Consider the following 14,439-nt stretch of genomic DNA (forward strand, 5'->3'; position numbering starts at 1 on the left):
GTAGAGGTTTAATCATTTTCACAGACCGAATGGAATGAAATCAACATGTTCATATAACTCTGAGCCATTAAAACGTTTATCAATCACAGTTTGGCTTTTGAATGGTTTGGTACAGTCCATGTTGTAGATTTTGGAACATTTTAGTACATTTCAACCAAGAAATGAATATTCTCAGCATGTATTTTAATGTAAAACTGTTAATATTTTGTGTTTTAAAAGTGTGCATTTTGTTAAGATGACGCCTTGTTAGTATTGTTTGGGTGGAGGCAGAGTAAGGGTGGTACACTGTGAGATTTATGTAGATGTGTAGGAGGCTGTCCCTCGTGGGATCTCAGTCAGTAACCCAGAGTTAATGTTTTTACTTCTGTCAAAGCCCTCTGACTCATCGATATCGCCTCTCTGTCCCTCCCCCCATCAAGCAGCGGACGAGTCGAGTGAAGAAGCCTCCTTCTATGAGATCCTGCCCTGCTGCGCTCGTTTCCGCTGCGGCGAGCTCATCGCTGAGGGCCAGTGGCACCACCTGGTGCTGGTCATGAGCAAAGGCATGCTGAAGAACAGCATGGCCACACTGTACATCGACGGACAACTGATCAGCACCGTCAAGGTAATGTTATAGACCGGATGATATCTGATGATATACACTGTACGCTCTGATATTTCTAGAAAAGTCTTCCTCAGCAGTTTGCTGGACTGAGCATTTAATGGATAATGACATACACATTGTTTCCAGTGTGTAGCAGATATGTCAATGCAACTAAAATTGTTCATAAGTTTCCTCCAGTTAATATGAAAGCTAATTAATTGTATTAGTGCACAGTTGTGTACAGTTTTTATCTTTCCAAATTAGGTTAAATTAGGTTATTAATGACCCATTAGTCTATTAGATATGACAAATTGTGAAAAATTGCGAATTTCAAGTCCCCATTCTCATCCTACTGTCAATATTTGGTCTCAAAGATGTCAAAAAAGAAACAAAAATTCAAGGTTACAGCTTCAAACATCTTGTTTTGTTGTTGACTAACAGTCCAGAACCCAAAGATATTAAATTTATAATAATAAAAAACAGAGAAAAAAACATTTAGGAAGCTGGAACCAGAACGTGTTTGTGATTTTTTACTTGATAAATGAATTCAATCAATTATGAAAATTGTTGTCCATTAATTCTCTTTTTGAATCGATTGTCTAATTGATTATTTAATTAATCATTTCATTATTATCCGTTAAATGTTCATCTCCTCTCAGAGAGGATTTGTTCAGAATATGCTGATGTGCATCCTTTTCTCATTATCAAGTAATGTAGATTTACTGATAGACACAAAGAGAAGATATCTGACTGTGTGTCATTATCATCTCACATATACTAAAATCTAATTTTAAAGATGGCTACTATCTTTATAAAGCAGCAGAGAGTGAGGCGGTTATTGCTCTCAATTTAAGTCCCTGGATGGAACTACGATGTTATGTTATTGATAATAACATTAGCAAGTAAATAGCTACGATTATTAGCTGGAACCTTAGTCCTGAACAGATGGGGAATAGCACATAAGCTGCAGCAACGACCACTATTCTGATGATAAAGAATCACAAATAAACAGTGAGCCCGGCTGTAAACAGCAGCCTGGAAGCGCCACAGTCAGCAGACTGTGATGTGGCTTGTGGTTTTTAGCGACTTCAGATTCTCCTGAGATAAGACCAGCAGAGCAGCGAAAACGAGTCGACAGACCGCAAGTCTCAGCTTCCTCTCGGCAGCACTGATAACAACGGTTTCATTTCCCGCTGACGTCCACACTCAGGAAACACAGCGGTAGCCGTGTGTGTCTGTGTGCATGTCGGAGTTTCCTTGTGGTTTTTTTTTTTTTCACCCCCCCTTGTGAATTAGTGTCTGCAAAGTTCACAGTCACCCCTTAAGTTGTCTAAAAATAAAAAATCAATAATAAGCAATTATCCAGTCATAAAAAAATCTGACAACATTGATTGATTGTGTGAATATAAGGTGCAGCCTTCACAGCCTCTCATGTGCACTCGGGGATCATTTCAGGGCGTACCTGTAAATAAATCACTCACCTGCATCGCTGCTTCTCTCCTCCCTCTCCTCCAGCTTCACTACATCCACAGTGCACCGGGCGGCTCCGGATCCACCAACCCTCCCGTGGTGAGCACGGTGTACGGGTACGTCGGGACGCCGCCGGCTCAGCGCCAGCTCTCCACCCTGGTGTGGCGTCTGGGGCCCAGCCACTTCCTGGAGGAGGTGCTGCCTGCCACCAGCGTCGCCGCCATCTATGAACTGGGACCCAACTATGTGGGAAGCTTCCAGGCCGTATACCTGCCCTGTGAGTGGTTCTTCCTGATCTCACGGGCTAGTCTGGGAGATGATTTTTTACCAGATGCTCCTCTTACACTGCCTTTTTTTTTCTGTCTTTCTACCGTCCCAGGTAAAGACTCCAAGACAGAGGTTGCCCCTCCCTCCGCGGTGGCTTTGGTACCAGAGGAGAAGGTGTCGTTCAGCCTCTACGCTCTCTCTGTCTCTACTCTCACCGTGGCCAAGATCAGAAAAGTCTACAACAAACTGGACAGCAAGGCCATCGCCAAACAGGTCAGACACACCGCAGCGACATGCAGGTCTCAGTTAAAGCAGATTAAGTGGCAGGCTGCTTGTACTCTAATGCACACCGTTTTTAAAACATGCATCACATTATCTTAGAGAGGTTGACGATAAATCACTTATTTTATTAAAACCACTATGTGTAGAATTTTAAAAATTCCCAACTTTGGCTGTTTTTCAACAAGAAGATACAACAAACTTCCCCTAAAATGACAGCAACAACAACTCCTGTGTCTTCACAACACAAACCCCGACTTCCTCCTAATATATGATAACAGTCTGTACAGTATTAATACCCGGAACTTAATATCGGCCCCTCTCAGTATTAATATCAAACAGACGCAGCAATGCATGCAGCTGCTGTTGAGATTCATGGGTGGGTACCGAGATAACTGTGCCAATTTTCACTGGGATTTTTCTACATAAAAAAAACAAAACAAAACGTCATGGTGGCTTTAAAATTGTAGGATGAGGAGGGAGTTTCCAATACAGTTACAAAACTACTTGTAGGTCCATTCTTTACAGTAGTTGTTGTTCATCTAACTAACATTGAAGACATAATTGACAGCAGTAGTAACTAGTGAATGCAGGGAAACTGTCCAGTCTTCTCCAAAGTGTAAATAAACGTGTAGATCCGAGCCGTTGTTTTCACCAGCACGTTAACATTTTCTATAACAGCAGTGAGTGATCTCCCTGTTAGGAAAAAGCTGGAGCCTGACTGAGCGGAGTGTGCGCTGGAGTGTTGGTTTACTGAATTGCATTACATCATGCCAGACTGATGTAATTGACTAAAAAAAAAAAAAAAAAACCTGCTCCTCTTTCCCTCGGCCACAGTGCAGAGCGCCGTGCAGTTTTCAGTGCAGACATTTTGCAAGATTGCAAAGTTTGCAGAGCAAAACGATATATATCTTAAATAATAAATACACATAAAAAAAAAAACTCTGTGGAGGTTTTTGCTGCTGCTCACTCTCTATTTATAACACACACACACACACATGCAGGTGGTGTGCAAAGGTCAAACTCCTTCCTTAATAAAAAAAACAGTCAATCTACTGGCACGGATGTTCATTCACATACACACATCCTATTATCTCACCAAAAGTGTGTGTGTGTGTGTGTGTGTGTGTGTGTGTGTGTGTGTCCTTATCTCTCTCCTCCCACCTGTCAAGTTATTTCCCAGCCTGCTCGGCTCTTCCCCGCTAAGCCTCGGCCCACGGCGACTCGCGGGAAGAAAACGGAAACAAAAAAGTGCAGAGGCAGCATTCCTGCTACAGCCGAGGCCCGTCATAGAATAGGAGGAGGGTGTTTTAGTGGCAGTGGTTAAGACAATACAAACATAGTTTTTTATTGTTAAAGTAAACACGGCGACATAATATTCTTTTCTGTCTAAACAAAGCAAAGAAAGAGCTGTCAGCAATAAACGCTAAATAAATGTCCTTGAAACAACCACATCCGTAACAAGCAGAAATCAAACAAAGTAACAAAAAAAACACTATATCAGATAAATTAGATGATGACAAATGGAAATGGTCAGAGAGTAATGGTTAGTTAGTTTGCTAATGTGCAGTTTTTATGTTTGGATTTCTTCACTGAACCTCTTTCTTTGCTTCTTTTCTTTTCTTCTTTAGCTCGCCGTGTCCTCTCATGAAAACGCAACACCGGTCAAGTTGATCCATAACGCTGCCGGCCACCTCAACGGGCCGGCTCGCACCATCGGAGCCGCCGTCATCGGGTATTTAGGTAAAGAAACGTCTTGAAATCACCCACAATACCTCCTTGTAAATAGCAAAAACATCCAAATTAGCATTTATCCCTTATTTTTAAAAGTAACACACCTTCCCTTCCTTCACATCCCTCCAGGTGTGCGCGCCTTCGTGTCCAAGCCCGTGGCCACCAACCTGCAGTATGTGGGCGGGGCGGCGGCCATCTTGGGGTTGGTCGCCATGGCGTCAGACGTGGAGGGGCTGTACGCGGCCGTCAAAGCGTTGGTGTGCGTTGTGAAGAGCAACCCGCTGGCCAGTAAGGAGATGGAACGCATCAAAGGCTACCAGGTGAGAGACTGTTATACACTTAACACCGGTCACATGACAAGCACGTAGACATAAACTGGTCGGAACTTAATTATTTTAATTTGTACGATGACAAAAGTGATTAAAGACGTATTTGTCGTCGTCCATCCCCTGCAGTTGTTGGCGATGCTGCTGAAGAAGAAGCGCTCGCTGCTCAACAGTCACATCCTCCATCTCACCTTCTCCCTGGTGGGAACGGTCGACAGCGGCCACGAGACCTCCATCATCCCCAACTCCACCGCCTTTCAAGACCTGCTCTGTGACTTCGAGGTGAGGGCTCGGGGACACTCGTTCCTAGAAGACCAACAGAATTACTGTTGTTTAGAAGTCTAAAGGCTGTTTTGGCAGCTCAATAGCTATTATCACAAAACAGCACCAGTGAGAATCGCAGGTATATTTTGGGATGAATTGGCAGCTGCGAACGAGAGAAAGAAAAGTTTTTTTTTTACACTGCGGTTGAACCTTTTACGAAACTGAGCCGCTCTGTGCCAGTATGCCACCCCCTTGCTTGCCAGTAGTTTTGCGTTGCCAAACACAACTTGTGTCACAGAGGTCTCCTTCTGCTCCTTCTGCTCCTCAGGTCTGGCTCCACGCTCCCTACGAGCTCCATCTGTCTCTGTTTGAGCATTTCATCGAATTGCTGACAGAGTCCAGGCGAGTGTCGAGTTTATTTTTCTTGAGAGAAAGAAGCAGTAATTTGGCACCAAAGCTGAACTTATTAAATTTACATTTCTTATTAATTTTTTTGTTGTTGTTCTAATCTAACTGTGCAAAAAAAATCACTTTCCTTGTATTGAGCAGTGAGGCGGCTAAAAATGCGAAGCTGCTGAGGGAGTTTCAGCTGATCCCCAGACTGCTGCTGACGTTGAGGGACACGTCGCTGTCGCAGCCCACCGTAGCCGCCATCAGCAACGTGCTCAGTCTGCTGCTGCAGGGCTTCCCCAACCCGTATGACCTGCTGCGGTAAGCACACGCATACATATATATACATACCTATACACAAGGAGTAAACATGTTTGTCTGTCTTTTTTTTGATACTAGTGGTGCTAAAGTTCCAAATTTTCAAATTGTACACATACTGTAGTGTCTCTCAAATGACATTCAGGACATGATATCTAAAGCACAAGATGCTGTTGAGTTCTATGTGCATTTGTTGTTTTTTTTTTGTCTTGATATCTTGTTAATTAACTTGGTCCAAAAACTATCCATTCTGTTTTTTCTTGTCACAGGTTCGGCCAGTTCATCTCCTCTACTCTCCCCACATTTGCTGTATGTGAGAAGTTTGTCGTCATGGAAATCAATAATGAGGAGAAGATCGATGGAGGTAACGATAACCTTCTTCATGTGGCTGTATGCTTGTAAATACGAGGGCCGTAGTCTGCTGGTCGACTGGTCGATTAGTTGGTCATCCATTATTTCCTGCGGTGGGAGGGACAGACTAACAAATTACCTGTGAAAACAACGGGGGTTAGTAGTAAGTTGTCAGTCTTGCAGTAAATGTACAGTACAGACTACAGTGTGTCAGTTAATAAATGCTAAAAAGTCACGTCTGTTGTTTCCCCAAATGCTGGAAATTGAAGGGGGTTAGCTCCAAAGCAACAATGGGTTAGCCTAAACTGAAGACACTAAATGGAGAAATAGAGAACAGAGAAATGTGTGATTAGTTGAAGATTATGTACGATTTCAGTCGACCAAGATTTTCTTTGGTTGACTACAGCCCCAGTAAATACTTAAACAGGTGATCTGTCTGTCTTTTGAATCATATTTGGCCACAGAAAAATGTATGATCAGTTATTTAGCCAGAGGATCAAATGACTAATTTCCTAACCTGAACGATGTGACTATGTCCTTATGACAACTTTATTTTGTCTCAGGTAATGACGATGATTTCGGCGGCCTCCTGTCAGCCAACCTGATTCTGCTGAGAAACCAACTGCTGGAAAACCTACTCAGACTGCTCTTCACCACCAAAGAGAAGTGCACCGTCAATGCACAGTAAGCTGGATAAATATAAATATTCACAATATAAAGCCAAATATGTGTACTGTGAATGTTTTCCTGCTCTATCAGACACTTTCTAAGACTGAGAAAACACTATGACTGATCCTAGATGGAGATAATAATGACTTAGGTGATGATTTTTTAATCTGGCAGCATGTTGAATCTGTTGAGTGTATAAGTTTGGGGATTGTATGCTGTAAGAATTATCTCAGGGTCTTTAGTTTTAGTCGGGTTTGGGTTCAGGTTCGTAATTGTCCTGTAAGAAAAACAGCCCTGTTCATTTGTTTTAGGATGATTTAACAGCTTTTTAATTGTTTATTTAGCTTAAGAAGTATGGAATCTTTCCTCAACCTATAAAGGAACATGTAATCCTTCCTACTAATAAAAGAGCAAGCTATAAGATAATGGTTATAAGAGTATGGAAAAGATAATAAATTAAACCATTAGAGTTGATTCACTCGCTCTCCTCCGTCTCCCCTCGCAGGGCGTGCGAAGAGATGGTGCGGACGCTTGGCTTCGATTGGCTGTTGATGTTCATGGAAGAGCATCTCCACTCGAGGACGGTGACGGCGGCTCTGCGGATCCTCGTGGTGCTGCTCTCCAACCAGTCCACCCTCAACCGCTTCAAAGAGGGCCTGTGCGGAGGAGGCTGGCTGGACCACACCGACTCCGTCCTGACCAACAAGATCGGCACGGTGCTGGGTGAGCGAGGGACGCCGGTTACGCGGCAAAGCAGTTAATGAGACAAAAATCTGAAGCCTCAAATTTAGTCTTGCAAGGAAGTATGGTTGATATTAGTTGACATTAGGAGTGTTAATCCTTTCTTGTGACTTGAATGTTTTGACTTTCCCTCTCCCACAAGAGTCAATAGCATAATAATAACGTCCAGTGTATATACTTTATGTTGTAATATGGCTCAGCAGACGCCTCTCCTCACTCTGGCAACGCTTTCCGCCGGAGTTGGCCTTCGTTCAGTAAACAGAAAGCTGCACAGTTTGTGCGCCGCACAGCCAAGGGTTCGTCTTCTCATTTTTTGCCTCCCTGCTCTCCCTGTCGCTGCGATCATAGTCCCTCCCCGAGCTTAATGGTTTTCAACCTCCTCAGTTTTTTTTCACCTTCAACCAATTTGATAATTCCTCATCATAAATATCAGCTGCTGAAAAACTTCATATTATAATTTAAATTTTCCCTTTGCAGGCTTTTTAACTGAATAAGATTTGAGGGCATTAATGCCAGAAAATAGCCACCAATGTATTCATTAGATATATTTTTTACTTCTTTAAATTATTTTTGCAAAATCATCTTGCCGACCTCCAGGTTGAGAACCATTGCCTTTGCTTATGGAAACCACCCTGAGTAGTGACATGGCCTAACAGCTGTAGCTTTGTCATAATGTGTGCTATAAGGTTAAAACCCTTTAGTTTTATTCAAGGACTTTGGACTTTGTCATGTAGCTCAACCAAATCCTTTTATCTTTTGAGTTATTTTGTTAATGCTCAGTTTAAAATCCTGCCTCAGTTAGAAGTTTTAGTCCTGGGTTTTGTGTACTGTAACCACCTCCTCGATAAACCTGCTTTGTTAAATTCTAAACCAGGTACAGATGTTATAATCAGCCTGTAGGTGCCTTGATCAGAGGTTATACGGCATAAGACGTCCAAATATTTCCCTCCATCAGTCCCCCCCCCCCCCCCGGTCCTTAACTCTCCACCCTCGTGTCTTCAGGCTTCAACGTGGGCCGCAGTGCCGGCGGGCGCTCCACGTTGCGGGAGATCAACCGGGACGCTTGCCATTTCCCGGGGTTCCCTGTGATGCAGACGCTGCTGCCCAAACACACCAACGTGCCGCAGCTCTACTTCCTGCTCATGGCGCTCTTCCTGCAGCAGCCTGTCATCGATCTGCCTGACAGCCTGCAGGTACATGTTAGTATACCCAACCTTCTTTCTTCTTCTACTACCAGTAATTTCAAAATGGACCATGTAGTGATGCAGTGAGAAACATTTGGAGCATGTAGTGAACAGCCTAATCCCAGTAATCCCAGTCCTACTACTTCATGAATTACAACTCTAACCACGTGTAAAGTGTGCCACAGAGCCCTTACAGGAGATCTAACAAAAATAATAATTTATATTAGAATTGTACTGGTTTACAGTTGCCAGATGTACAGATACTAGCAACAATCTTTAACCGCTAACATTAACAGAACTATCTATAGATGATTTACGTGACGTTTATTACCCCAGTTTGTGTGTTTTTTTTTTTTCCTCTCAGTTCGACCTGGACTCCATCTGGACGTTTATCTTCGGCATACCGGCCTCCAGCGGGACGGTGGTGGGCTCCATCCACAGCGTGTGCACCGACGCTGCCTTCCTGCTGCTGGCCATGCTGCGCAGCATGCTCAACCTGGTGAGAGAACCACCGTTCAGACACAATATGAACTTATCTTTATTGTCATTTTCAAGAAGAATATATGAAATATGGCAATTAAATAATATAACAATTATATGTAATCCTTAGGATAAATGAATAGAAATAAAACAAACATATTCAAACAGTTAATACAACAGTACATAAAGGGAAAAACACAAAAGGGAGCCCAACATTATCAGATGCTTTACATACGTTAAGTGCTTCACTATGTATATTATCCCAAAATTTGTATTTTTTCCAAAACCTATAAAGGATGTTTGGTTTTTTTGTATCTTTTGTGAAATATGTAATCTCTTTCACCCACTGAAATACATTTTTACACACTGATATTCATCATGTACAAAAATGTATTAAAAACCTTTTAATTTCTAGAGGTCATAATGCTCTCAGGATACATGTTCTGAATAGATAGTATAGAGGAACCTCTTTTTACTAGTAATTTGACTAATTGGATCCAGCACCTTTTTTTCCCCAAAAGCAGATTATCTTCAAACGTTCCCACACAGGGAGCTTATATCTTGGAAAACACCCATATTTGAGAGCTTTCTCATGTTCATCAGTTCATTTTAAGTGGTTCTTAAGAAGGGACTGGATCAGCCTTAATTCTCTAAAGGTGCGTTTTTAAGCTCTATTAATCCATTGAAATGACTCGGCACACATGCTGTTTTCATCCTCATCTGCACACACACGTTCTCTCTCAGAGCATCTGCGGTGTTTTCTACTGGTTTGTTAAGAAGCTTTACTGGAACCTCCTGGTGTTTGAGGGAGTTCCTCTTGACATAGAGTTTATAAACCAGTTGGAGATTTGAATTGACAAACTTCTGCTGCCTCCGTATATGAAGGTTGAATGGAAATGATTTTTCCTTGTGTCTGCTTCCAGCCTTGGCAGTCAGAGGAGGAAGGTTCCTGGCTCAGGGAGTACCCGGTCACACTTATGCAGTTCTTCAGGTATCTTTACCACAACGTGCCCGACCTGGCGCCGATGTGGCACAGTCCGGAGTTCCTCTGCGCCCTGGCAGCGTCTGTCTTCCCCTTCAATATCAGGCCGTACTCTGAGATGGTAAGACTTTTACTGACTGTTAAGTTCTGTTTAACTGAAGGAGAAATAAGAAATCTGTTGCTGTTACTGGTGAACAGAAGAAATTGCATCACCTTCACCTTTTCCCTACATAAATTCTGCTGCCTCAAGACTTTTTTTTTTGTTCCAATACTGAGCAAATGGATTTGAAATTGGGTTTAAAAGCCAAAAAAATCTCATCACCAGAGCCAAATAATCACAGGTATTGATCAGTAACCCTATCAACCCTTTGCACATAGACTGTTATTCTCTCTTATGGGGCAATAAATTACTGTAACTTATGGAATCTCCTTAAACCAAGGACACTGTAATACTGACCACTGCAGTTTGAGAAACAAAGAGCAAGATGCAGTTCAGATATATATGAGGACAGAACATTATTTAAAAGGTAAACTTTGTTAGAAGTTATATATCGTCTTCGTTCGTTCCAGGTCACTGATTTGGACGACGAAGCGGGTTCTCCCACCGAGGAGTTCAAGGCTTTCGCCGGGGACTCGGGTATGAACCGCAGCCAGTCTGAATACTGTAACGTCGGCTCCAAGACGTCCCTGACCAACCACCCGGCCAAAAAGTACGTCTTTGACTTCATGAGAGTTCTGATCATGGACAACCTGTGCATGACCCCGGCCAGCAAGCAGACGCCCATCATCGACCTGCTGCTGGAGGTGAGGAGATGAAATAGTGTCTTGATTAATGCTCTTCTGCTTCTGGTCCGCTCTCTGTCGGTTGAAGCTCTCTAGTGTAACGGGGGACTATATTAGCCTCATCACTGATAATAGTGACAGCCTACAGTCTCTGCGTTGTGTTGTGATGATGATGGTGGACTAATGGCTGACAGTTAGTCAGTTCCAACGAAGACACCCAGACAGCTCCGATGTGTATTCAATGAAGTCTTTTTATTGCTTACAAGCACTTCAGGATCTGGGGGATACAAGCCCGCTCTCAGTAAAACTATTTAAAATAAATAAAATCATAATCAAAGGAAACTTACAATACTAATAAATTATTTCTGTGACGAAGCTTAATAACCGTTAAATAACAAATTACAGGGCCAACGGTCTAACCTTGACCAGGATCAAAAACTCACTATTTTACAGATTATTGATACAGATGAATCAGTTCACATAGATAATCACTCTGAATGTCAATATGATTATAATTAGTAATAAAGTCTATCTCAGGTCAGCTATACATTATTATTTACAGGTTTCCATTTAATAGTCTCACCTGAGGGATACAAGCCTGGTCTGACTTGTTCCCATGGTGATGGGCTTTACAGCTGCATCGTTACCTTGGATACTATGTAGCCAAGTATTAAATATTAAATAGAAGATAACAGCATAAAATTATGAAAATAACACAAATATGTACACCTTGCAGCTATTAAATAAAGGTAAAATTACTGACAAAATTATATTCTACATTAAAAGATTTAGCTATGAGACATAGTGACCATTTAAAGCACAACTAATGTATTTAATGTAACATGCGACAGGCAGATGTTACACTAGCATTCTGCTCGATGCTAATATCACCATCATTGATATTACTGCAGGTGTTTTCATCACCTATTAAAGGCAAAATACCTTTTAGTTTTAAGGGATGTGAACAGAAGAGTTCAGGAACCAGTGGTCTTCAACACTCTTAAAATGTGCTATTTCAATTATACTTTCCTCGGTATTAAAGACCAGCCAATAGCAGACATCAGTTCTAGTTCACTTTTTCTTTATTACTTGCTAAAAAAAAAAAAAAAGTTAATAGTGAATAATCCTACATGTGTGTGTGTGTGTGTTTCCTGCTTTTTGCGCTCATTAGGCCTCCCCAGAGCGCTCCACCAGAACTCAGCAGAAGGAGTTTCAGTCCAACATCCTGGATGGCGTCATGGAGCATCTGCTGGCTGCTGATGTCCTGCTAGGTCAGAACAAATTCCTCAACACCTCATACAGTAAAATCCCCCTCCAGCAAACTTCAGTTTATAGTTTTACCGCCGACTTCTTAATTTCACAGTAGTGTGGAGTCTTAAAACGGACATAAACCTCCCAACAATTTCCCCAAGGGGGACCACTGATGTTTGGTCTTATCTTAATAGTTCATTTCCTGCCAAACTGGTAAGAATGGAAGACAAACACCATAAAATTTACTCACTGTACTTGGCAAGTGGCTGGTGCTAATTTCCCCACTTAGAAAAAGCTGATGATGAGGCAGAAAACGACCTGGATGAGCACATGCTGCAAGACAGAGTTGGCTCTGTGAGAAGCTTAAATTGTTGCATCATGATTCAGCAAATTGCAGTCTGAACCGAAGCCCACAGAACTGCGAGCACCTTCGACGTTTTACATGGCTGCTTGTGTTTTAATTAGGGTAGTCTAGTCTATTTTTAACAAAATACATGTGCATGAGAAATAGAAACATTGCATAATATTGATATTTAATATGTTTTTGTCCTTAGAACTCAAAAACAGTGAAAATCAGTAACTTGTGTGTCAGCTTGTTTCCTCATCTTATCATCTTTTATAGCACATATTCCTTTTGGCACTATTTTGTTAAATCTCAAAGGTAATTTCTGTTAAGAAAGACATAGGATTCTTTCCATATAGGGAAATTCACTTCTCATAATACTGTTGCACCACTCAGTCTCCAAAATCCGTAGTTATACCGTATTTCCTCTAATAGTGGTCATTTACCTCGACTGCAGAGGGTACCAGGCCTTTAATGGAAGCAGGCTGATATTAGAGAGGGAGCTTTATTTCTAATTCTCTCTGTTTGATAAGTATATTTGCTCATATTTCAGTACGAAGCCTCCTTGTTTTCTGCTCTGCTTCTGTTTTCTCTGTTAAATTTTTGTTACTGCATTACCGATAATCCACTGACTCTTTCCACCCCTCATGTTTTGGCACTACACCATTTAGCTTTAGCATGCAGGTAGCACGCTCCTGGATGTATGCTCACCGGTTTAGTCAAGTTACCCTGGTTACCCATGCTCATGTTGTGTTGCTGCCGCCATTATTATTAAAATATGTGCTTAAATCTGTCCCCATATTTAAACGATATCACGTCTCCTCTCTGTGATGGTTGGCTACACATGTACTCATAGAACTGGAGTTACATCCAGGTTACTATTTATGCTTAACTGGCGTGCACATTATATAACAAGCACCAGGAGTTTATCCATCCTTGTTTTTTCCCTGGCCTTTTTTCGGGGCCGGCCTTTATGTATTCGTGTCAACCACACCCCAGGCCATTATCAGAGACCAGGCTTTTAATCGACTACCATCTTTTATTTGAGGAAATATGATATTTCTTCTCTTTTGTTTGTTTATGTGATTCTACTGTAACATTTAAAACAATCTTCAATGTGACATTCAGGATAAATCCATCAAAAGGAAACATCATCAATGGTCCAGAATATTATGTAACCTTCTCTCTCGCTGCTCATCTCCGTCCAGGTGAAGACGCCTCTTTGCCGCTCAGCAGCGGCGGCAGCTACCAGATCCTGGTCAACAACGTCTTCTACTTCACTCAGCGGGTGGTGGACAAGCTGTGGCAGGGCATGTTCAATAAGGACTCAAAGCTGGTGGTGGACTTCATCGTGCAGCTCATAGGACAGGTACAAAAAAAAAATCATCTCCATCACTTCATTATGGTCCAGAACGAATCGATGTAGTAAACAAGATTTGTATGTATCAAAATGTTTATAAAATCATATTTCACTGGTGAAGACATCACTTAAGAAATAACATCTTAGATCATACTGACAACCTCTGCACACTTTCATCTCTCAGCTTAGTTAATGTTGAGTAATGTCAGTGTTAGCAAGCCAGTTAGCATCGAATGTTCACTGTAATCACAGTGTTAGATTTATGGTGACGCTGTGCTGAAAATGAACAATTTTAATTATAGAAGTAATGCTTAGAAACCTTAGTCTTTAGGAATATTTTGCTGAAGCTTCCAATAATAATGAGTTGAAGGGCTGCTTTTTGACAGAAGTTGGAATTTCCTACGTCTCTGCAAGGCATCGTCCACCTCCAGTGTGTATCTGCCTGCAAAACGTTGCAGCAGGCATCATCTTAAATAGACTTATAGATGATGTTTGGCAGTGTACCAGAGTCAAATTATAGTCAACAAACAAATAACAGTCACACACAGCGTAATGCACCAGCATTCAGCCGGCGCTTCGTATAAGCAGCATGAATTATAAGAGCGGGAGGTTTTCTCTGAAGCAGCCTGAGGCAGACAGACGGCGCCTGCAATGGACGGAGAAA

General features: G+C 41.9%; 1 protein-coding gene across 6 annotated transcripts in view; it reads left to right on the plus strand.

The window, feature by feature from the left end:
• wdfy3 (WD repeat and FYVE domain containing 3) overlaps positions 1-14,439 on the plus strand; it is a 106,916-nt gene that overhangs the window by 65,161 nt on the left and 27,316 nt on the right. For 3 of the 6 annotated variants that reach the window (XM_044332051.1, XM_044332078.1, XM_044332094.1), the window contains 17 exons: positions 420-604; positions 2,099-2,330; positions 2,433-2,593; positions 4,231-4,342; positions 4,463-4,653; positions 4,789-4,941; positions 5,252-5,325; positions 5,473-5,634; positions 5,901-5,995; positions 6,546-6,666; positions 7,157-7,374; positions 8,395-8,591; positions 8,941-9,075; positions 9,980-10,159; positions 10,609-10,842; positions 11,993-12,092; positions 13,624-13,784. In XM_044332051.1, coding sequence (XP_044187986.1) covers positions 420-604; positions 2,099-2,330; positions 2,433-2,593; positions 4,231-4,342; positions 4,463-4,653; positions 4,789-4,941; positions 5,252-5,325; positions 5,473-5,634; positions 5,901-5,995; positions 6,546-6,666; positions 7,157-7,374; positions 8,395-8,591; positions 8,941-9,075; positions 9,980-10,159; positions 10,609-10,842; positions 11,993-12,092; positions 13,624-13,784 — 2,711 coding nt within the window. The remainder of the gene's footprint in view (positions 1-419; positions 605-2,098; positions 2,331-2,432; positions 2,594-4,230; positions 4,343-4,462; positions 4,654-4,788; positions 4,942-5,251; positions 5,326-5,472; positions 5,635-5,900; positions 5,996-6,545; positions 6,667-7,156; positions 7,375-8,394; positions 8,592-8,940; positions 9,076-9,979; positions 10,160-10,608; positions 10,843-11,992; positions 12,093-13,623; positions 13,785-14,439) is intronic. The other 3 variants (XM_044332060.1, XM_044332086.1, XM_044332070.1) reach the window with 2 other exon arrangements.

Source organism: Thunnus albacares, chromosome 2 (assembly GCF_914725855.1).
Source record: "Thunnus albacares chromosome 2, fThuAlb1.1, whole genome shotgun sequence".
In the NCBI taxonomy this organism is placed as follows: Eukaryota; Metazoa; Chordata; class Actinopteri; order Scombriformes; family Scombridae; genus Thunnus; species Thunnus albacares.